Below are 19,583 nucleotides of genomic sequence, written 5' to 3' on the forward strand. Positions count from 1 at the left end.
ACGCGTCCTCACATGACAAGCCCGAATCGCCACACAGCAGGCTCCAACGTCCATCCCCGACTTTACTCCGCAACACTCACACTTCATGCACTAGACATGTCAAGATTGTATGTTGCCATGTGGATTTGTTCAATTGTTTCAATATTCGTGGTATCATTGTACGTAAAGACATCGGTCGACTCAAGAGACCTACTCGTCATCGCCAAAGAAGACCTTGACCGGCAGCCAGGAGTCGCCGCAGACCTTGAAGCGCTCAGGCAGCGCGTTGATCTCCTTCATCTCCTCGTCGGTCAGCTCCCAGCCATCAAGCTGGAAGTTACCCATGATGCGGGATGCTGTGACGGACTTGGGGATGACGCTGGAGCCGCGCTGGAGACCCCACATGAGCAGGACCTGTTGAACGGACTTGCCCTTGTTGTCGGCGAGCTTCTTTAGCTTCTCGTTCTTGTAAAGGGGAGAGTCGGTTGAGCCGAGGCAGGAGTAGGCGGTGGCGTGGATGCCCTTCTCCTTAAGGTAGTCGAGGAGCTTCGGTCTGGCGTCACTGTTAATTCACATACACTTGGGTAAGCTTTTGGCGATTGACTTACGAAGGGTTGTTGGGGTGGAGCTCGATCTGGTTGACAGCAGGTGTGATCTTGGTACGGGAGTCGGCGAACAGCTTCTCGAGGTTCTGGATGGCGAAGTTGGAGACACCAATGTTCTTCACGCGGCCAGACTCGGGGAGCTTCTGCATCTCAGCCCAGGTGTCCTTGAAGTCCCAGTCGGGGTAGTGCTTCTTGAGGTCATCGGGGTCGGTCGATGAGGGCCAGTGCTGGGAGGTTTGTAAGTACTTCGTCTTGTAAGAGATTGAGCCTCCACAAACATACCATGAGGTAAAGGTCAACGTAGTCAAGACCAAGGTCCTTCAGAGAGGTGTTGATGCCCTCTTCGACGCGCTTGTGCCATGGGTTGTCAAGCTTGGTAGTAACCCAGATCTGCTCACGGGGTACACCAGAGTCCTTGATACCCTGGCCGACCTCCTTCTCGTTGCCATAGGCAAGCGCGGTGTCGATGTGGCGGTATCCTCCCTCGAGAGCGGCCTTGACGGCCTCACGAACCTCACCAGGCTTTGATTGCCATGTGCCGAGACCGACAGCGGGGATCTTTGCGCCAGTGTTGAGCGTGAAGTGCTCCTTAGTCCAGTTCTTGGGTGCCATTCTTGCTAGAGTACGAATCATAAATTGAAAGGTGAAGTTTGGGATGTAGGAGAATGGAAAGATGGCAGGGAGCGCAAACTTTTGAAGGGTGAGCTGAGCGAGGGGCACAGCCGACGCGTTGTGTACCCCTCCTACGTCAGGGCCAACATTCACCCATTGCATCGCTATCTCCACCGAGCAACTTTAAGCACCGGCATAAAACCTCCACGTATCAGGACGCGATTTGCCCGCGGGTGAGGTTAAACTGGTGGGGTGTGGAGAACTATCCACCTGCCGCTAGTGCCCATGAGGAAGCCGGAACAGTTACTACTTTTTTTGCCGTTCTCCCGCTCAACTCCTGCATCCACTGCACCGCCCTCAGCATCCTGCGCTAGCCGTATAAGTGTGGACCGCCATGTCTTCAGGATTCGTCAGTGGCGGCAAAGCGGGTGAAGAAATCGAGCGCGATGACGAATGGAAAAAGGCCCAGCAAGAGATTGAGGATGCTCGACGCGCGAAAGCCGAATTGGCAAAACAACAGGATGGAAAGAGTCTCTTCGAAGTTTTACAAGCCAACAAAGACAAGAAACAAGCCGAGTTTGAGGAAAAGGCACGTTACAAACTTCATGTCGCTCTAGATGATGAGGAAGCCGACTATTTGGATTCCGTCTTGGAGAAGAAGCGCCAGGAGGAAGCAAACGTAAAAAAGGAGACCTTCGAACAACTAGATCTATTCCGCAGGCAAAGGGAAGAAGCCGAGAGGAAAGCAAAAGGTCTTGAAGAAGAGACTTCAGAGGCGCCCAAAGACGAAGATGCTCCGCAATGGGCGGCAGTAGGACGGAAGAGGAAGAAGGGTTCTGAAGCCGGGCTATTGAAGGGTGTGAAGCTGAGGAAGTCGAGCTCCGTACCAGAGGACAAGAAACCTGTGGACGAAGAGAAGGCGACCTCACAGTCTGGCACGAGCGCCAAGACGAACATGCCATCTACCGCAACCAATGCAAATGGTTCAAAGAGCCCTGCGACGGCATCTGCAGACCCGACGAAGCCGTCAGCAGCGCAATCGACATCGAAGCCCGTAAACACACTTTCGCTCGGCCTGGGCTATGCATCGTCGGACGACGAAGATTGAGTCGCTCTCAGATTCCAACGGCAACTTCTCAAGGAAAGCGCATACAGCTTAAACGAGCGCAATCGTCGGTATGACATTTGCAATGCCGGCCCGATATGATGGTAGTCGCGCTTGCGCAGGTACATGTACATGCGATCTGGGAAGCTTCTTTTGACCCACACCAACATAGCGAACAAGCTACTTGGTGCCAATGTGTGCCGACAGTCAACATACTTGGGATATCTAACTGCATAAACTGATCAAGACGACTCCTCTGCGCGTAGAGGAAACCGTTTGCAGGACGCGAATTGACAATGATGTCATTGGCTGGCCGGCTCGGCGACGCTTACCTGTTTGTAGCGCCGTACTACGACCGCATCTCCCATCAGAAGTAATTATCAAATATACCATTGACTCCAAGTCAACACTGATGCTCTCACTCTTTCCATCTGCACTGCTCCAAGAATGATCTCGTGATACGCTAACAACAACATCCCGACAACCCTTCTTTCCTACAGCAACAGCGCGTCCCGAACGCGCAACGTTGCAACATGGCACATCAACCCAACGACAACGAGACCTCTCCTCTCATCGTCGTCACCAGGCCCACTGGCCACTCAGAGGAAACCGAGCACGCTAATGACAATACAATGGACACGCGGCTCATTCTCAAAATCGCAGCAGCCATGTACTCCTTCGTCACACTCGGCCTCTTCAACTCCTCCATCGGCGCCGTCCTCCCGCTACTCTCACGCCACTACAACCTCACAGACCTCCAAGTCTCCTCCATCTTCCTCGTTAGTCCCATCGGTTACGTCATCGCAGCACAATGTAGCGATACCGTCCACTACCGCTTTGGCCAACGGGGAATAGCAATAGCTGGTCCGCTGCTGCAGATCTTGGCTACGGCGACTGCGGCGACGCACCCGAGTTTCGGCCTTCTTTTGCTTGCATTTACGTTACAGGGACTGGGAACGGGTCTTTTAGATGGGAGTTGGTGTGCGTGGGCTGGTAGTATGGAGAAGGCGAATACGGTTTCTGGCCTGCTGCATGGAAGTTATTCTGTGGGTGGGGCGTTGGGGCCGTTTGTTGTTACGGTCTTGACTACGAGGCATTTTATGTGGTGGACTTGGTATTCTATTTTGGTAAGTTGACGAATGCTACCTGCCGGGGATTCGTGCTGATAGCTGTAGGCTGGAGCATGCGCTCTCTCTTTCCTGGTCTTGGTCTTTGCTTTCCGTAATGAGACTGCATCGGTCTACCGCGAAAGCAAACAGTCAAGGACTCATGACCCCAAAGTCGACGTCAAGGCTGTGTTCAAATACCGAGCGACTTGGTTCTGTGCAGCATACTTCCTCACCTACGTTGGCATTGAGACAGCGATTTCAGGTTGGATCGTTTCCTTCATGCTGCGCAATCGCCACACAACCGCTTACGTGGCTGGTCTCTCTTCCTCGGGGTACTGGATTGGCATGGCAGTTGGACGACTGACTTTGGGTTTCGCGACGGATAAGATGGGGGTGCGGCGCGCGACTGGTCTATACTACCTCATCGCCATCGCTATCGATATACTCTTCGCTGCTCTATCGTCTGCGGCTGCTTCCGTGGCCTTGATGACGATGCTGGGGTTTATCATGGGTCCGATGTTTCCGTCTGGTGTGGTTGTACTCACGCGGCTGTTACCAGCGGAGCTACATGTTGCAGCTGTGTCTTTTGTGGCTTCTCTTGGGCAGGCCGGAGCTGCCTTTTCGCCGTTTGCTATTGGTGCTGTTATTGATGGCTTGGGTATTGGTGTTTTCCGATTTGCGATACTCGCTGAGACTGTGGTGGCTTTGCTGGTTTGGTTTGCGTTTGCGAGATTGCGTCCGGGTCTGCAACATGTATCTACTACGCGACATGAGGATTGATACAGGTTGATTAGGAGATCTCGTATGAATACAAAGCCGCTATGTTCTCCAACAATCTCTTGCGAAGTTTTCATTGAAGATAGAGAACTTTGGCCACACATGTTTGAGTTTCATTGGTGTTAGTATCATCGTGCAGTGGCACTCGTGGGCAAAAAAAAAAAAAATCCTCTACGGTGCGAGAGCAAGTAACATCGGTGTACTTCGTAAAGAATTCAGTCCTGGGTGTAAGCCCGAGTCGTGGCCTACCGAGCCCAGGGTCCCAGGCGATGGGCCGGGTCAGTGCCGCGAGATGGAGTGGAAGGCGCGGAGGATGAGGTGCGTTTTTGGCACTAGTGCCTAGGCTAGCCCGCGCCGTACAGCGCGTATTCTCCATCCTTGCGTCCCTTGCCTGTTCATCCTGCCATCGCATTCGGCCCATGGTTTCTCGCACGCCTTTGCTGGACTACGCTTGCTTGTGGAATCCAAGCTTTGTATGCCCCGACGTGCGAACTACTGAAAAAGATCCACCCATGGACCTAGTACATACGAGTGGCACGACTGCTTCGCTTGCAATCCACTACGCAATGCCCATGCTGAACATGCAGACGGTCTTTCCTTCTTCCTGAACGGGTAACAGCCCCGGTACCTGAGAGATCTAGGTGCGTTGGATCAGCATGCATCCAAATGTATTCCAGCCGCGCAGACGGATGGTTATATCCGTCCGAGATTCTTCATAACCCACAACGTTCGCCCGTTGGTGCCCGTCGGCTTCAACCTTTGCCAGCCTCCCGTCAAATTCAGTATGGTATTCTTAGCAGGTGTTGCAGCTTTGCTGTTTGCGGCGCCGTCTATCGCAACGGCTGCGGCAACGAGCCTCTCTGGTGGAGAAAAGGTCGCTTGCTCCAAGTTGAAGTCCAAATACCCCGACAGTACCTTCTCGCCTGGGACTTCGGGCTACTCATATGAGACACAAGAGCGTACGATAATACTTTTGAAATCGGGACCGATAATTCACTAACAATTCACAGCATATTGGTCAGCTACGGTGTACAGCAGCCCTGCATGCGTTTTCGTTCCTCAAGATGCCCAGCAAGTGGCTTATGCAGTTACCGCAATGACCTTGACACGTTCCAAATTTGCTATGCGAGGTGGAGGACATATGCCGATACCTGGCTACAACGGGATTGATGGCTCTGGTGTACTGATATCCTCTTCCAATTTGACGACCTTGTCACTTTCCTCGGACAAGTCTGTCGTCTCTGTCGGGCCCGGAAACAGGTGGAGAGACGTCTACGCCTATCTGAAACCGTCTGGGCTCGCAGCTGTCGGTGGTCGTGTGGGCCACGTTGGTGTTCCCGGCTTGTTGCTCGGTGGTGGCATCTCCTTCTACTCTTCGGAGTACGGGTTCGCTTCCGATAATGTTATGAAGTATCAGGTATGTCGCCAATATTCCGTGCAACGCTATTGCTGTACTAACAACGATAGTGTGTGCTTTCCAGCGGCCAAATCGTCGAAGCGACAGCGACGAATAAGTATTCAGATCTCTTCTGGGCGTTGAGGGGCGGCGGGAACTCGTTCTGCATCGTCACACGATTTGACTTGCGACCAGTGGAGGGCAGCGACGTGCACGTCGGCATTGGTCAGTTCGACCAGACTCAAGCATCGGGGTACTTGGACGGCGTCTACAACTTCGGCAAATACGGAGGTTCTGACCCAAAAGCCGCTATCATTCCGACTATTCTTACCTTCCCTGCGGCGAACATGACAGTCTATGCAGCTGCCAAGTTTTACCACTCCGTCACTGACAACCCCAAAGTATTCGAAAACTTCACTGCGCCAAAGCTTACCCCAGTCGCGGACTCATACGCATTGCAACCATTATCAGACTACATTTCAGCTACAGATGCCCTGCAGCCATTAGGATTGCGCCAGGAGTTCCGCACCCTTTCGTCCGTTGTTGACCGAAAGGCCGTGCAGCTCATTCACGACACCTTCGTCTCCGGCGTCAACGCCAAGTTGCCCAGCGTTGCCAACCTCCAGGCTTCGATCACCTTCCAGCCCATCACTAAGGCATTCTTATCGCACAGCGCGAAGACTGGAGGCAACCCCCAAGGCGTTGATGTTTCGAAAGCACCTTTCTTTTGGATGGTGGAGAATTTTACTTGGTCTTCAGCGAGCGATGACGCGAAAGTGCGTGCTGCTGCTGATGAGATCACTGCAAGCATCAACAGCTTGCTGCGCGCCGGATCGTATAGCGCTGACTATCTCTACATGAACGATGCCGGGAAGGGCCAGCCCATTTTCCAAAGCTACCCCGCTGCCAACTTGAGGAGGCTGAAGACTATTCGCAATAAGTACGATCCTCTCAAGGTGTACACTAATCTCATGCCTGGTGGTTGGAAGGTCGGCGATGCATGATGAAGCAACCCAACGATCCGGTCCAACAACTGTGTACAAAACTCTATCAATACACCCTATGCAGTCTCTACGAATATGCAATGTCTCTCCCAGCGTCTTCATTAATATGCTTCACGATAAGCTCAATTAGGAAGGAAGGCGCAAAGCACCCGAGCCGTGTCCACCCGCGAGATCGGATCAGCCGCTGCGGAGCCTAGGAAAACAGCCTCAAAAAGGGCCGAGACCAAGTTACGGTACCGGAGGAGCTACTTCAGTAGGATGCTCTTAATGCGAGCAACCCAAAATCTCATGCAGGGTCAGCTTGGAAGAATTGCACCGTAATTTTGCCGCCACCTGCTGTACTTCGCCGTCTAACCCGTATCAACTTGGTCGTACTTGGCTCACCATCGAGTGCGCTCCATGTACGGACGGAGTTCTCGACGACTACCATGTAGGAGGCGGCGTATCTGCGGCATCGACCGTCTCATAGATCATGCCTCGCGATGCAAGCCAGGATGAGGCCGAATGCGAATGCGAGTCTCGGTGTTGAGATGTGGACAAAGGCGAGATGTACAACAATGTTAAGACTAGATAGATATCTCGCAGTACACCACTCGGGTCGCAGTATATTCTTCTTACTGTGGAGATACTGAGTCGAGACCAAGATGGCGCCCAGCTACACAGATCTAATGGTGAGTCAGACAGCAGCACACAGAGCAACTCTAACCCCTAGACAGACTTTGATATGGACTCTTTGGGGTGTATCATTCCTCTGCACAACCCTTAGAGGCATTCTACGATGGAAGTCTCAACGCCGACTTTTCGCAGACGACTACTTCGTCTTCTTTGGCTTATTCTCCTTGACCGCCCTCTCCATGGTCATCACATGTCTGCTACCACAGTTCTTTCTTGCGCAGGAATACTCAAAAGCGGCTATGCTAGATCCACTAACGCCGTTGCCACTGCCGCTGGATGAGTTCATCGAGAGAACGCGTACTTCACTCAAGTTCATGTTCAGCCAGATGCTGTTATTTTGGACTACTCTGTGGGCTGGTGAGTTGACTTGCTCAACTGATGAGCGGGATTTCTTACTGATGTGTTGCTCTAGCCAAATTCTCCATTCTTTTCTTCTTCAGACGTCTGGTTATTGGACTGCCAGTATACATGCGTGCATGGTGGGCCACCTTTGTACTTGTCCTACTTCTATATCTCGCATGCATCGCCTCCAACTTCCTGACATGTCGACCACTAACCAAGTACTGGAGCTCAAGTTAGTTTTCCACCCCAATATTCTCCTTATACCTTCTAACCTCTATAGCCGGCTGTAGCGACCCCGAAGACCTCATCCGAGCCGACGGATCCATCAAGTTCGCAACAAGCGCAGACGTCGTCGCCGACGCGCTCATCATGCTCCTCCCTCTGAACCTCCTACGCAAACTACAAGTCTCCCCCCAACAAAAGTTCGGCCTAGCCGTCATCTTCTCTCTCGGCACAATCATCATCGCCTTCGCCTTCGCGCGCCTCGCACAAGTCACAAAAGCCACTTCGAACCCCGATCCAACTACGCTTGCCGACGGGCCCGTGCTGCTCAGCATGTGGAGTCACATCGAGTCGTCCGTTTCCGTGATAGTTGCTACACTGCCGGCATTCAGGTACTTGCTCAATGGCAAGATGGGACGGACACGACCGGGACCTTCCAAGCCACCGGTATATGGGTCTGCGGAGCCGGGTACGTCGGGGGCACGGAGTAAAGCGAGGAGGGGGTATAGTGGGCATAGGTGGAGTCGGAATACTGCTACGAGGTTGCCGAGTAGTGAGCAGGATCGGAAGGGGAGCTGTGATTGGGGTAGTGAGACGGAGTTGAGGCCGATGGCTGGGGGTGGGGGACAAGTTGATGTTATCGTCGAGAGGGATTTGAGGAGACCGGAGCAACAGCATGCATAGTATTTAGTGTTGTTACAACGGCTTGGGTTGTGTGTAATGAAGATGGTATTGGTACTTCATTATGCCTGCGTTTCGAACTGCGTTTATGACTACATCGACTCATCGGTCTCGTGTCTCTGTACGTTGGTGTCAGATTTCCCCTTGAGGCTGAGTCATTTGGAGCACTTCCTATACAGTCAACGGAATTGCTCACATACTCGTGGCTATCGTAATTGTTGCCGACTGTATTTGCTTCCTGAACGTGTGGCCTTTATTTCTGGTAGTCTTAATAGAAACCTGTTCTTGTATCATTGTGTAGATCGAATCTAAAAAAACAAAGCAGGCGGACAAGAGTATCATTCGCACAGCTGTCATGTTTGGTCAAAAGTGAGGATAGCCGGTAGCGTAGTAAGAACCTAGCTATCAGCATCCGGCATCCAAAGACGCATGGGCCGCGGACCGTTATGCATCCTTTTCTGGTAACAAAGAGCGGGGTTGGTTGTAGATCCCCGCTCACCGGAAGTTCGATCGCACACGTGTACAAACGGGCACTAAGTAACCGAGAAAGATTAGACTGAGATAGGAGGAAGATCTTTCCGACCGTTTTCGTGGGACGCAGGGAAGAAGATCAGCAATGGTAGCACGATAGCTCATCATAGGGCTCGATAATGTGCATGTGTTATGATAAGAATCAGAATCTTTCATTTCCGCGAACCATTGTATGCTGTCCCGTCTCGCGAGGGTATAGTGATATAGACAGAACGCCGTAACTGAAGGAAACTAAGGAGTCACAGCCCACGCATAGCGTTCCTGCGCACTTAACTCGCCCAACACCGAGCCTGAACGGCTAAGCCAAGAGATAGGAAAGACGTAACGAAATGTGAGATCAGAGCCTGCTGATGCTACGGGCATTATGCTATTGAGCCAAGACCTTGTCTACAGCAGCACCAGCCAGTAGTTGAACGTCTTGTATGCTGCCCTTGACGTCGATGATCTCCACATCCTTCAGTTGCTTGCACTCCGTCTCATCAGGCTCTTCCAGAGCAGCGAACTGGCTCTCGACCATGGCGTCCTTCATGTAGTGGCCTTGTCTGGCGCGGACGCGGGCTAGGAGGGTCTCCATGTCAGAGCGGAGGTAGACGAAGTGTACGTTGGCGTTCGGGTCTTCGTCATAGAGGCGGGCTGTGCGGATGACATCGCGGTACTTCTTCTTGAGAGCACTGCAAGTAACAACGACGCCCTTGGCTCCGTTCTTCAGTGCGGTGATGGCTTGATCTCGTAGAAGGATGAGCCAGTCCCATCGGTCTTCGTCGTTGAGAGGGATGCCGGCGGCCATCTTGTCGATGTTTGCTTTTGGGTGGAACTGCGAAGACGTCAGCAGGCATTAGATGAATCACAAGGGAGTGGCTAACCTCGTCGCCCTCGATGTAGTCAAATCCATATCGGTCCGAGAGATGCTTTGCAACAGTGCTCTTGCCGCATCCTGCTGGACCAGTGACGATGAGGATGTGGTGATGGGTAGAAATGATCATCTTGCTGGTCTCGGTCTCGTTCAGGACAGCGATAGACTTGGATGGCGAGCCTGTATTGGAAATTGGTGGTGTAGGTGGTGATGCATATTGTATGGGCTTTGGCTGCGATAGATCGACGGTTTGCATCATGGTGGCACAGAGTTTGAGGGTTGAGTCAAACAGTTGTGGAAATGGGTGGTTGTAGTACGTGAGGCTCTTGTATGACGCTAATGCTTGTGTTGGGCTCCCGAGTACAAAGGGACGGGTGTCGGGTAGGGTTAATATAGGATATTGCGATACGGTCGGGACCAAATATAAGTGTATGCAGACTGTAAGCAATCAACGGCGCCCCGATTCGCGCTGGGGCGTGGTGCGTTTTAAGGCGTGGGACCTTGGAAATACTGGTCTGGAAATTTCTCCCGCAAGCCATGACGGCAACGGCAAGGGTGGAATGCGATGGAGCTTGTCGTTATTCTGGGAGCCAAGCCACGATGGCACGCTCCGAAAAGCAAATAGCGAATAGTAAGCGTGGGCGTGTAGCTAGCTTCAGTAACAGGCCCAGCCGGCTGTAACAGCCGCGAAGCCGGGGCTGGAGAGAAAGAACTTCGGCGTTTGAAAGTGGACCTGTCGCGTGTGGGATGACGAGTAGCGCACCAGTCTCCCCGCATGAAGACCCCAGTCCTTCTCAGGTACTTATGCATCCCGCATGCCGGTGACCACGACATGCCAGCGCAGACTTGAGTTCTGAACGTCAGGCAACTGCATGGCGCTCTGCCGAGTAGACTGCGATTCGACTGTGTCTCTGCCTGGAAGAAACAGACTTCAGCTCACCGCTTTGACTCGCGGTAGGAAGCTGTTTGATAATGGCGCGTGGGGGTTAGGCGAGGAATCTGAAAGTGCATCGGGCCGGTGAGGATCGAGGCTGCGAACAGTCTTTGAGTCGCGATTAGTTTTTGGGGCGGCTTCCGGCAGATGCCCCGGGCACTCCAGACGGGTGAGAACGTTTGAGCCAGACGTGCAGGCAAACCCGATCAGTCACGGCGCCGCAATATTGCAGCTGCTCGTGTGCAGCTCACCGCCCAACGAGTGCATATTTGCTGTTTCGTGTGCAGGTGCCTATCTCCGCAGGCTCGGGAGGGGTATGTGGAGGACCATCTGACCCGACGAGAGCAGCAGTCAGACGTGACGTGGACCCATTGAAGACAGAAACAAGGATACCTGGGAGTGAATATGACGAGGCGGTGTTGGTGAGGGATCGGGGAAGGCGGGGCAGCGAGGCGCTCACGTGACGGGCTCAACGGGGACAAGCGCGTCATCAGCTCCTCCCACACGGATCCGGGGCGCAGCTCTCCACCACGGCCATCCAGTCGAGCTCCGCCGACAACCGACGCGACGAGTGCCTCTGATACCGCTTCCGAACACGCGCCAATCCACCGGCACTGCTCTGGCCCGGCATGTCGTACTTCTTCTCCACCCCGGTCGACATCGACATCGTGCTCGAGGACCTCGACGACCGTTCCGCCGTTGACGTCAAGCTCGACAAGAACCGCAAGGAGAAGGTGCCGCTGTATCTCGATGGCGAATCGGTCAAGGGCCAGGTCACCGTAAGGCCCAAGGATGGCAAGCGCCTGGAGCACACGGGCATCAAGGTGCAATTCATTGGAACCATTGGTAGGCAGCTCCAATCTAGTAACACCCAGCGCAGTGCTGACATAATGCGCCAGAAATGTTCTTCGACCGCGGAAACCATTACGAGTTCCTCTCCCTTGGCCAAGAGCTGGCAGCCCCCGGCGAGCTCCAGCACCCGCAGACGTTCGACTTCAACTTCAAAAACGTCGAGAAGCAATACGAATCGTACAATGGCATCAACGTCAAGCTGCGCTACTTTGTACGCGTCACCGTATCGCGGAGGATGGCAGATGTAGTCAGAGAGAAGGACCTCTGGGTCTACTCCTACCGGATACCGCCCGAGACCAACAGCTCCATTAAGATGGACGTCGGTATCGAAGACTGCCTACACATTGAGTTCGAGTATTCGAAATCGAAATACCACTTGAAGGACGTTATTGTGGGCAGGATATACTTCCTGCTGGTACGGTTAAAGATCAAGCACATGGAGTTGTCTATCATAAGAAGAGAGACAACAGGGGCTGCTCCCAACCAGTACAACGAGAGCGAGACGCTAGTACGCTTCGAGATCATGGATGGCTCACCGTCGCGAGGTATGCACACATACTCTTTTGCGAAAGGCATGACTGACAGACGTTTAGGTGAAACAATTCCCATCAGATTGTTCCTCGGCGGCTTCGACCTGACACCAACCTTCCGTGAAGTCAACAAGAAGTACTCCACACGATACTACTTGAGTCTAGTCCTCATCGATGAAGGTATGATAGACGCACACCTTTACACTGCTGTGACTGACCAGTATTCAGACGCACGTCGATACTTTAAGCAATCTGAGATCGTGTTATTCCGACAAGCACCGGAAGGCCTGACGTTGGCTCAGGAGCAGAATAAGCTGATGGCAGTGTCGTGAGGACGTAGATGGAAGTCACTGCGAAGATACTTGCAACTTGTTGAGCGTGGGGTGTGGGATTTGCCCAAGGCTTCCCATCGACCCACCATGCGAATGTTTGGACCTCGGGATTGGGCTTAACATTGTACTATCACACCGCGGCGGCGGGAGCTTACGCAGTCACTGGGGCGTTCTTCAGTGCATGGATATTGCATGTGTAAATACAGCAACGCAGCATTCCAGGAACGGCAATGTCGCAGGGAAATCATCGGGCAAACGTAGAAATCTTGGCCGAGTCTCCACATTACGATGCAATAGTGCGTGACACCTGCATGATCGTGGTGCACCATCGGCTCTGCTCCCGAACCCTCTACTACAGAAGTGTGGCTTGTGTGGTTCTCTAGATAGGCCGTGAGAGTCGGCATCGCCACTGCCGGTGTTGCGGCTTCTTGATCGTTGTTATGCTTATTGGTTCCTATCGGTTTTGTAGTGCTCGGATGATCTGCACCTAAACATCCCTTTCGCGGTTCCTGCATCAATTCCTCTTACACCAACTTGGGGAAGTGTTGATGACTCTTTCGCTCACAAGACATCCGCATGTCACTTTGTCGCTCCGATTATGTCGACAACAAAGGCTTCAGTCCGCGGAGCGCGCATCCGACCCACAGTAAAGATGCCGATGTTCAGCAATCTCACGATCCGCACGACGCCACACTTCGCCGTAACCCTGGGGATCGAGATGAAACCCTTCTTATCAGGACATGCCCACAAAAAGCTGAGTTCCCAAAACGGCACGCATCCACTCAACATGAAAATCCGTTCAAATGATTGGGATGTGTGGTTCCGCGTCACCAGGAGTCTCCCCGAAATAATGGGGACGTGGGCGTACTAGGCAAAAGCTTCCCTGCAAATGACGTTTTGCATGGAATTCTTCACTTTCCCATGGCTTAATCGCGGGACTACTTTTTCACCATGTTGTACACTTGGCACCTCCCACGCCCCTGTCTTACTCCCACGTCCAGTACATATCAGATATAAGGTTGTCAGGGTCTGCTTACCTTGAGACGTAGGAAGAACGGACATACAACATGTCGCAACAACAGCCAAACAAAGCTGGCAACAGTAAGTCACCGAACAACCTGAATTTCTCTTTCGAAAAACCGGGGAAACCCAGAAGAGTTCTTGTCTCATTGGCACCAGGATATCACATATACTAACCTTCTACAGGGCAGCCGTCGGATTATTTCACATCCCAAAGACCTGCAGCAACGCCTGAGCCAAGACAGCAAATCACGGCAACACGAATGCCATCGGGTTTGGCACAAAGTCGTTCCAATGCACCAAGTATAGGGAGACTTGACACTACCCGTTTGGAGTCACGACCCGAAAATGAGCGCAGCAACACTACTGCAACGGGTATGACCCATATGGGCACCATCAGAAACACGCCCACTGCTCGAAGAAGCCGGGCAACTCGTGAGAACGTCAGACAAGAGCCGCCACGAAGACCTGAGAAGAAGCAACAGCAGGTCGTTGACGTCGACAATGACTACTTCTCATTAAATCCATGGTACAATGAACAAAAGTCAAAGCCAGTCTTCGGTTTGGGCGCGCCTTTGCCACGCACCGTACGTAAGGGTATGTGGTGGGGACGAGGCGACTTGCGCAAGTCTTTGTATCAGGTCGATGAAGGAGATGCAGATGGCATCGCTCGACAAGATGGCTTAGGCTTCCAAAATAGCAAAGGTAAGTCTTCACGTACGCCCTTGATGGGACTTCCCCCAAGAACAACCATGCTAATTAGAACGTGGACAGTTTTGGAGGAAGATTCAGAAGACTCTGAGGAAACGCTAGACGGCGTTGGTCGTCCACATCAGCGACGCGACCCCTCGCAATTCCAGACCACAGTCGACGGCCGTAACGTCAATATGAAACGCGTGCCAACAAGTGAAGCTGATCAGGTGCTTGGCCGCAACCAAGACCCGAGTGCCCGCAGCCATGAACATCATGAAGGCCAAGAACGTGCGCCCGTCAACGAGCATGGTTTGGAGTTCTCTGATGGACGCGGGCAGCAGCAACACTTCGGTCTGCAAGACGGTCTTCCACCGCTCCAAGAACGAGATACAAACGCATCTTCTCAGACTAAGCAGGAAGAGAAAGAGATTCGGCAACGAGAACAGGACGCAGAACGGGAGTTCTACAACCAGTATCGCAACCCAATTGCTAGGCTGCGAGCCAAGTACCCACAGGCACCTGCGGAGTTCCTCGCCGTACGTGTGATCCCCTGTATTGATCGAAGCCTTGCTAATACCGTGTAGACGTTCGTATACCTCCTCATTGGACTGTGCGTCAATCTTTCGGTCGCCACATCTCAAGAAGGCACCGGCAGCTTCGAGACCCAAGCTTGGGGATGGGGCTTCGCAGTCATGATTGGCATCTACCTTGGCGGTGGTGTCAGCGGTTCGCATCTCAGTCCGACAATCTCGATCTCGCTATCCGTCTACCGCGGGTTTCCGTGGAAGATGGCAATCGTCTACATCTTCATGCAGTTGCTGGCAGGACTTTGTGCCGGCGCTGTAGCTTACGCGTAAGTCAGATCATCTGCTGATCACAATGCCTCAGTTGCTAACTTCGTGATAGCCTTTACGCAGATGCTATTCATGCAGTAGACCCCGGTCTCACCCTAGAGATGACCGGCAAGGCTCTGTTCCCTCAAGGACCCATCTACTCCACTGCAACCGGCTTTTTCAACGATTTCGTCTACATGGCCATCTTCGTCTGCGTCATCTTCGCCCTGGGAGACGACCAGAACTCGCCTCCGGGCCAGGGTATGACAGCCTTCGTTGTCGGTCTTACAGGCTTCGTCACGATGATTGGACTTGGCTACAACACGGGTCTGGGTATCTCACCAGCGCGCGATCTTGGTCCCAGACTCATCGGGTTGTGGGTTGGATATGATTCGGCCTTTGAGAACGGGTACTGGGCCTATGGTTCTTGGGGCGCATCTATTGCTGGCGCGTTGTGTGGTGGCTTGATGTACGATTTGTGCATCTTCGTGGGTGGAGAGTCGCCCGTCAATTACAGGTGGCCGCAGCCGGGGGATATTAAGTGGAAAGCGAAGGAGCAGAAAGATAAGGCCAAGGATAAGATTCAACAGGTGGCGTAAGCTTTCGCAAGTAATTCTAATAATTGGAAAAAGGAAAAAAAAGTCGATGCATTTATTCAATAGATCCCAATGAAGATGTAGTCGCGTCGGTTGGTGCAAGGGAGCTTGCGATTGCGGCTCCGGGAATAGGACGACCGGAAACCGAGCGCGGCGCGTCATGCCCAACCACCGATCCGCAACTTCTCCATTGGATATCTCACGATCATGACCTCTACGGGGAAGATTGGGTCCGATCGGATATATCGCCGGCTGGCGATCGAACGCTGCACGTAAGCTTATTGTTAGCCGTCTGGTTTGCGATGCTGCTAGAGCCTCATCCGTCGCACGTCTTCAACGACCGTCACCACACGAGCAACCATGCAATGACAGCAAACACCCAAAACAGACGATAGAATCTTCTGAAATCAACAAGAAGAATCACTGAAAAATGGCTACATCCCCACACACCGCTGACACGACCCCGTCGTCAAAGCCAAAGATGCTCCACCAAGAGCAGAAGCGACCAGACCGCAAAATAGGCATACGCGAACGATTAAAGCACTTCACATTCGCCTGGTTCCTCTCCACAATGAGCACAGGCGGTCTCGCCCTCGCCATCGCAGAGACACCGCATCAATTCCCCGGTACAAGCTCTCCATCATCCTGCCGCGCATACCAATACTAACAAGCAAACCCTAGGCCTCTACCACATAGGCCTAACCATCTTCTTCCTCAACATCGCTCTCTTCCTCCTCCTCTTTACCCTTACAACCCTCCGCTTCATCTACCACACTTCCCACTTCCTGTCTTCCTTTCTCCACCCGCAGGAATCCTTCTTCCTCGGCTCTTTCTGGCTCTCCCTCAGCGTAATACTAGCTGGTATCCAAACCTACGGCATCACCCGTGGTCCTGCGTACTCCTGGCTCATCGACGCAGTCTACGTGTTATACTGGATCTACGCCGCGTGCTCGCTCGCAAACTCGATATTCCAGTATTGGGTATTGATCCAGTGGGGAAAGGTGCGTCCTGTGCCGCCGTTACCGAGTATCTTCCTCGCGGGATATTCAGCGATGTTGACGGGGACGGTGGCGAGTATGGTGGCGGGGACGCAGCCAAATGAGCGAGCCGTTGCGGTCATTGTATCGGGTGTCGCGTATCAGGGGTTTGGGTGGTGTATTAGTCTTGTCGCTATCGTGGGGTTCGTAAGGAATCTACTGGATAATGGGTTTCCACCAAGTCAGTTACGTCCCGCGTTGTTTATACCGGTGGGGAGTGGGGCGTATACGATTGTTGCATTGATCGGTCTTGCGAATGCGGTTCCGGACAGCATGTCACAAGGTTACTTTGCGAAGCATCCTGCTGCGCCAGAGATTTTGCGTATTTTGGCGCTTTTCACGGGGGTTTTCTTGTATGTGTTTAGTTTCTGGTTGTTTGCGATTGCGCTGCTGGGGAATGTGGGGGTGGTGGGTAGTATGCCGTTCAGTCTGACGTGGTGGGCTTTCATATTCCCGAATGTGGGGTTTACGCTTAGTACGAGTGTGTTGGGGAGGGAGTTGGAGAGTGAGGGTATACTGTGGGTGGCGAGTGTGATGACGGTGTTGTTAGTAGTGATATGGTTGGTGACGGTTGTGGGATGTGTGAGAGCTGTTTGGAGGAGGCAGATTGTTTGGCCGGGCAGGGATGAAGATAAGAATCGTTGAGTAGTTGGGTCAATACACGGTTGTGTATGTGTAGCTTCATGGAAGCGGATCGAAAGCACGTAGGACTGCGCAGAGTGAGGATAGACAAGATGGAAATATGCATGCATTGTGATCATACCATTATACTGAAGAGCGCTAATCGTGTGGTTTCGCGTCAGCGTGTTCACCAAAGCAACAGCAGATTCAATCTCCCCAAGCACTAGGTAGCTTGACCAACCCACTGCTTCCACGCCTCCACCCCAGCATCCACATCCAAAATACTCGTATGATCATGTGTCCTTCTCAATACAGCCCTACTCACCGGAACACCCGCCGTCGCAGTTCTTCCCAAAAGGTCTTGCTGACGATTCCTCACGAAGCAAAACTGCGGGAGGTAATGCTCCGAGTTGACCGAAAGACCGTTGTCCAGCTCGATAACATTGCTTTTACGCAAGAGAGGACCTAAATGACCCACAATGAGTGTTTCGAGTTTGAAATTCGGGTTCTGGTATAGTTCGCCGAACATCAGGTTGGCGAACTTTTGTACCTGCATGGAGATGATGCCTATGTCCCATCGGCTGCTGTAGCTGTGGCCAAGGCCGCCGACCATTTCGATGAGAGAGCGGTGGACGTGGAGGGTGCGGAGTTTCGTTAGGTGCCGGATGGAGTCTTGTGGGGGGTAAGTATATGTCATGATCCGTTGGCTAGTCGTTACAGCTTACTACGAAGTCCTCTAAGTTGATGTACCACATCTCCGCCATGAGAAACTCCTCATCCACCCCAGCAGCGAATTGTTCGAGATTTGGACATGATCTGCAAATAAGATCGAACTCTTTGGCATTGATTATCTCGGTTTTGGAGTATAGACTGACCTGGGGGCAGAGGGTCGAGAGTCCAATGGCCGAAGTGGAGACTGCACAAGTTCGGACATGCTTTCAGAAATTTGACTAAATGTATGTTACGCTCGTCTTCAGGTTCGACGGTGGCAGTTGAAGACAAAAGTTCGTTCAAGGCAACGTGCGTAAGGTCAAACTGCCGCTTTGGCACTGCACCTGTTATGTCGGATACAAATTTGAAGCATCCGGCGCATTCTACTAGGTCGAGTTTAAGCAGCTTACCGAAATCGATGATTGTAGACAAGGAACTGTACATGTGCGTCAACCTCAAGCCAGTCAATCTGAGTTCTTTCAATGGAAGTTTGGGCTGATTTGGTTCCCAGACGTGGTTCCAGAGCAGCTTGGAAACGTCAGTGCCAATGTGGGCGCTCAGAGACAGGAATTGCAGGTTTCTTCCGATGGCTTGAAAATACTCGAGTAAAAGGCCGTTGAGTGACGACCCATCGACGATATACATGTCCAGTCGTTTCAAATCGTTTTCGCGTTGACACAGTACTGGTAGTTCGTTTATAGTGTTCGAGTAGAGATCAACAGTAAGACTGACTTGGAGGTCTGTGATATTTCTCTGGTTCGATGTGAGCTTCTTGTGCAGCCACCACGGTAGTGATCGTCGAGCGAGGAAACTCTAGATGTTAGTAGGAAGCACAAGGTGAAATGAGTAGCTCCAAGCATACCGAAATGTACGAAGAGCGTTTGCAGGGATGATATCCAAGATCTGCTCAAGGTTGCTGTCACGTACTGCAGGTTCAACATCCGCAGTGCCAGAAGCGCCGACCCAACACTTAAGGTCAGGTAGTCCAACGGTACCGTAATTTACAGACGTCGTTTCCTCGGCGATGCACTCATCTTCTACGACGAGTTCTCTGGTATACTGGAGGTTTTCTTTTACGTTCTTCAGTAGTCCAAGGACATAGCTAGTGTTGTTTTTGCTGAACAGGCGAATATCGATGTGCTTGTAGAGCTTTTCCAGAGCGAGTTGGTTGAGTTCCTTTGACACCAGACATAGTGATTTTAGGTCGCTTCGAGTGTTGATCTGTTGTAGTCAGCACACCAAACATAGTGAGGGGCAACGCGGGTAGCATACGTAGTTAAGTACTCGTCTCTGGCAGTCGGTATTGAGTTGCAACATCGTCTTCGCAGCTCAAAGGATCACGATAGCCAGAACCAAAGATAAATTAGTAGGAGCCCTCTCCCAATATACTTGATGCATTAGAGGGGTTGTAGCAATCACCCTTGCCGAATGCATGTAGACGCCGCGGAGCCAGAAGGATTGCATCCATCCTTGCTAGACCTGCAGCCAGTGGTATCGTGTCAGCGCTCAATTGACTGTTGAACAAAGAACCCA

General features: G+C 52.3%; 10 protein-coding genes across 10 annotated transcripts; 7 read left to right on the forward strand and 3 right to left on the reverse strand.

The window, feature by feature from the left end:
* Window positions 1-189: 189 nt before the first annotated feature.
* Window positions 190-1,196, reverse strand: BKA58DRAFT_324083 (aldose reductase; the record flags this gene model as incomplete). The annotated part of the gene is made up of 3 exons (XM_046167944.1): window positions 190-532; window positions 588-811; window positions 867-1,196. 3 exons carry the CDS (start codon window positions 1,194-1,196, stop codon window positions 190-192), a joined length of 897 nt encoding a protein of 298 aa, XP_046021615.1.
* A 159-nt stretch (window positions 1,197-1,355) lies between these two features.
* On the forward strand, window positions 1,356-2,691 carry BKA58DRAFT_393009 (N-terminal domain of NEFA-interacting nuclear protein NIP30-domain-containing protein). The gene has a single exon (XM_046171053.1). It carries the CDS (start codon window positions 1,591-1,593, stop codon window positions 2,302-2,304), a length of 714 nt encoding a protein of 237 aa, XP_046021616.1. The 5' UTR covers window positions 1,356-1,590; the 3' UTR covers window positions 2,305-2,691.
* BKA58DRAFT_472938 (MFS transporter-like protein) lies at window positions 2,692-4,267 on the forward strand. The gene is made up of 2 exons (XM_046175297.1): window positions 2,692-3,428; window positions 3,477-4,267. The coding sequence occupies exons 1-2, from the start codon at window positions 2,835-2,837 to the stop codon at window positions 4,188-4,190; spliced, it is 1,308 nt and encodes a 435-aa protein (XP_046021617.1). The 5' UTR covers window positions 2,692-2,834; the 3' UTR covers window positions 4,191-4,267.
* Window positions 4,268-4,883: 616 nt separating this feature from the next.
* On the forward strand, window positions 4,884-6,909 carry BKA58DRAFT_48331 (uncharacterized protein). The gene is made up of 3 exons (XM_046175348.1): window positions 4,884-5,146; window positions 5,198-5,604; window positions 5,655-6,909. The coding sequence occupies exons 1-3, from the start codon at window positions 4,972-4,974 to the stop codon at window positions 6,585-6,587; spliced, it is 1,515 nt and encodes a 504-aa protein (XP_046021618.1). The 5' UTR covers window positions 4,884-4,971; the 3' UTR covers window positions 6,588-6,909.
* BKA58DRAFT_48332 (uncharacterized protein) lies at window positions 6,910-8,605 on the forward strand. The gene is made up of 4 exons (XM_046175349.1): window positions 6,910-7,258; window positions 7,304-7,619; window positions 7,675-7,836; window positions 7,885-8,605. Exons 1-4 carry the CDS (start codon window positions 7,232-7,234, stop codon window positions 8,508-8,510), a joined length of 1,131 nt encoding a protein of 376 aa, XP_046021619.1. The 5' UTR covers window positions 6,910-7,231; the 3' UTR covers window positions 8,511-8,605.
* Window positions 8,606-9,405: 800 nt separating this feature from the next.
* Window positions 9,406-10,150, reverse strand: BKA58DRAFT_323606 (P-loop containing nucleoside triphosphate hydrolase protein; the record flags this gene model as incomplete). The annotated part of the gene is made up of 2 exons (XM_046167923.1): window positions 9,406-9,852; window positions 9,902-10,150. 2 exons carry the CDS (start codon window positions 10,148-10,150, stop codon window positions 9,406-9,408), a joined length of 696 nt encoding a protein of 231 aa, XP_046021620.1.
* Window positions 10,151-11,346: 1,196 nt separating this feature from the next.
* BKA58DRAFT_393013 (vacuolar protein sorting-associated protein 26B-A) lies at window positions 11,347-13,037 on the forward strand. The gene is made up of 4 exons (XM_046171054.1): window positions 11,347-11,671; window positions 11,725-12,222; window positions 12,271-12,387; window positions 12,436-13,037. Exons 1-4 carry the CDS (start codon window positions 11,455-11,457, stop codon window positions 12,537-12,539), a joined length of 936 nt encoding a protein of 311 aa, XP_046021621.1. The 5' UTR covers window positions 11,347-11,454; the 3' UTR covers window positions 12,540-13,037.
* A 226-nt stretch (window positions 13,038-13,263) lies between these two features.
* Window positions 13,264-15,762, forward strand: BKA58DRAFT_393015 (aquaporin-like protein). Its single transcript, XM_046171055.1, has 5 exons — window positions 13,264-13,640; window positions 13,746-14,264; window positions 14,334-14,788; window positions 14,837-15,105; window positions 15,159-15,762. The coding sequence occupies exons 1-5, from the start codon at window positions 13,607-13,609 to the stop codon at window positions 15,682-15,684; spliced, it is 1,803 nt and encodes a 600-aa protein (XP_046021622.1). The 5' UTR covers window positions 13,264-13,606; the 3' UTR covers window positions 15,685-15,762.
* Window positions 15,763-15,870: 108 nt separating this feature from the next.
* BKA58DRAFT_346670 (voltage-dependent anion channel) lies at window positions 15,871-17,477 on the forward strand. Its single transcript, XM_046168435.1, has 2 exons — window positions 15,871-16,307; window positions 16,363-17,477. Exons 1-2 carry the CDS (start codon window positions 16,112-16,114, stop codon window positions 17,361-17,363), a joined length of 1,197 nt encoding a protein of 398 aa, XP_046021623.1. The 5' UTR covers window positions 15,871-16,111; the 3' UTR covers window positions 17,364-17,477.
* A 29-nt stretch (window positions 17,478-17,506) lies between these two features.
* Window positions 17,507-19,367, reverse strand: BKA58DRAFT_449081 (uncharacterized protein; the record flags this gene model as incomplete). The annotated part of the gene is made up of 4 exons (XM_046174297.1): window positions 17,507-18,011; window positions 18,215-18,863; window positions 18,978-19,271; window positions 19,323-19,367. The coding sequence occupies 4 exons, from the start codon at window positions 19,365-19,367 to the stop codon at window positions 17,563-17,565; spliced, it is 1,437 nt and encodes a 478-aa protein (XP_046021624.1). The 3' UTR covers window positions 17,507-17,562.
* Between the last annotated feature and the right edge of the window lie 216 nt (window positions 19,368-19,583).

Source organism: Alternaria rosae (genome assembly GCF_020736505.1).
Source record: "Alternaria rosae strain MPI-PUGE-AT-0040 chromosome Unknown BKA58scaffold_10, whole genome shotgun sequence".
NCBI classification, from domain to species: Eukaryota; Fungi; Ascomycota; class Dothideomycetes; order Pleosporales; family Pleosporaceae; genus Alternaria; species Alternaria rosae.

What these genes read in the sequence shown, in the direction of transcription:
- BKA58DRAFT_393009 (XM_046171053.1), top strand. Translation starts at nt 1,591, where the DNA reads ATGTCTTCAGGATTCGTCAGTGGCGGCAAAGCGGGTGAAGAAATCGAG.
- BKA58DRAFT_472938 (XM_046175297.1), top strand. Translation starts at nt 2,835, where the DNA reads ATGGCACATCAACCCAACGACAACGAGACCTCTCCTCTCATCGTCGTC. An exon ending in GGACTTGGTATTCTATTTTG is followed by an intron (nt 3,429 to 3,476) that starts GTAAGTTGACGA and finishes TGATAGCTGTAG; the next exon opens with GCTGGAGCATGCGCTCTCTC.
- BKA58DRAFT_48331 (XM_046175348.1), top strand. Translation starts at nt 4,972, where the DNA reads ATGGTATTCTTAGCAGGTGTTGCAGCTTTGCTGTTTGCGGCGCCGTCT. An exon ending in CTCATATGAGACACAAGAGC is followed by an intron (nt 5,147 to 5,197) that starts GTACGATAATAC and finishes AACAATTCACAG; the next exon opens with CATATTGGTCAGCTACGGTG. An exon ending in ATAATGTTATGAAGTATCAG is followed by an intron (nt 5,605 to 5,654) that starts GTATGTCGCCAA and finishes TAACAACGATAG; the next exon opens with TGTGTGCTTTCCAGCGGCCA.
- BKA58DRAFT_48332 (XM_046175349.1), top strand. Translation starts at nt 7,232, where the DNA reads ATGGCGCCCAGCTACACAGATCTAATG. An exon ending in CCAGCTACACAGATCTAATG is followed by an intron (nt 7,259 to 7,303) that starts GTGAGTCAGACA and finishes ACCCCTAGACAG; the next exon opens with ACTTTGATATGGACTCTTTG. An exon ending in TTGGACTACTCTGTGGGCTG is followed by an intron (nt 7,620 to 7,674) that starts GTGAGTTGACTT and finishes GTGTTGCTCTAG; the next exon opens with CCAAATTCTCCATTCTTTTC.
- BKA58DRAFT_393013 (XM_046171054.1), top strand. Translation starts at nt 11,455, where the DNA reads ATGTCGTACTTCTTCTCCACCCCGGTCGACATCGACATCGTGCTCGAG. An exon ending in GGATGGCTCACCGTCGCGAG is followed by an intron (nt 12,223 to 12,270) that starts GTATGCACACAT and finishes ACAGACGTTTAG; the next exon opens with GTGAAACAATTCCCATCAGA. An exon ending in TCTAGTCCTCATCGATGAAG is followed by an intron (nt 12,388 to 12,435) that starts GTATGATAGACG and finishes ACCAGTATTCAG; the next exon opens with ACGCACGTCGATACTTTAAG.
- BKA58DRAFT_393015 (XM_046171055.1), top strand. Translation starts at nt 13,607, where the DNA reads ATGTCGCAACAACAGCCAAACAAAGCTGGCAACA. An exon ending in GCCAAACAAAGCTGGCAACA is followed by an intron (nt 13,641 to 13,745) that starts GTAAGTCACCGA and finishes AACCTTCTACAG; the next exon opens with GGCAGCCGTCGGATTATTTC. An exon ending in GCCGGCGCTGTAGCTTACGC is followed by an intron (nt 15,106 to 15,158) that starts GTAAGTCAGATC and finishes ACTTCGTGATAG; the next exon opens with CCTTTACGCAGATGCTATTC.
- BKA58DRAFT_346670 (XM_046168435.1), top strand. Translation starts at nt 16,112, where the DNA reads ATGGCTACATCCCCACACACCGCTGACACGACCCCGTCGTCAAAGCCA. An exon ending in GACACCGCATCAATTCCCCG is followed by an intron (nt 16,308 to 16,362) that starts GTACAAGCTCTC and finishes AGCAAACCCTAG; the next exon opens with GCCTCTACCACATAGGCCTA.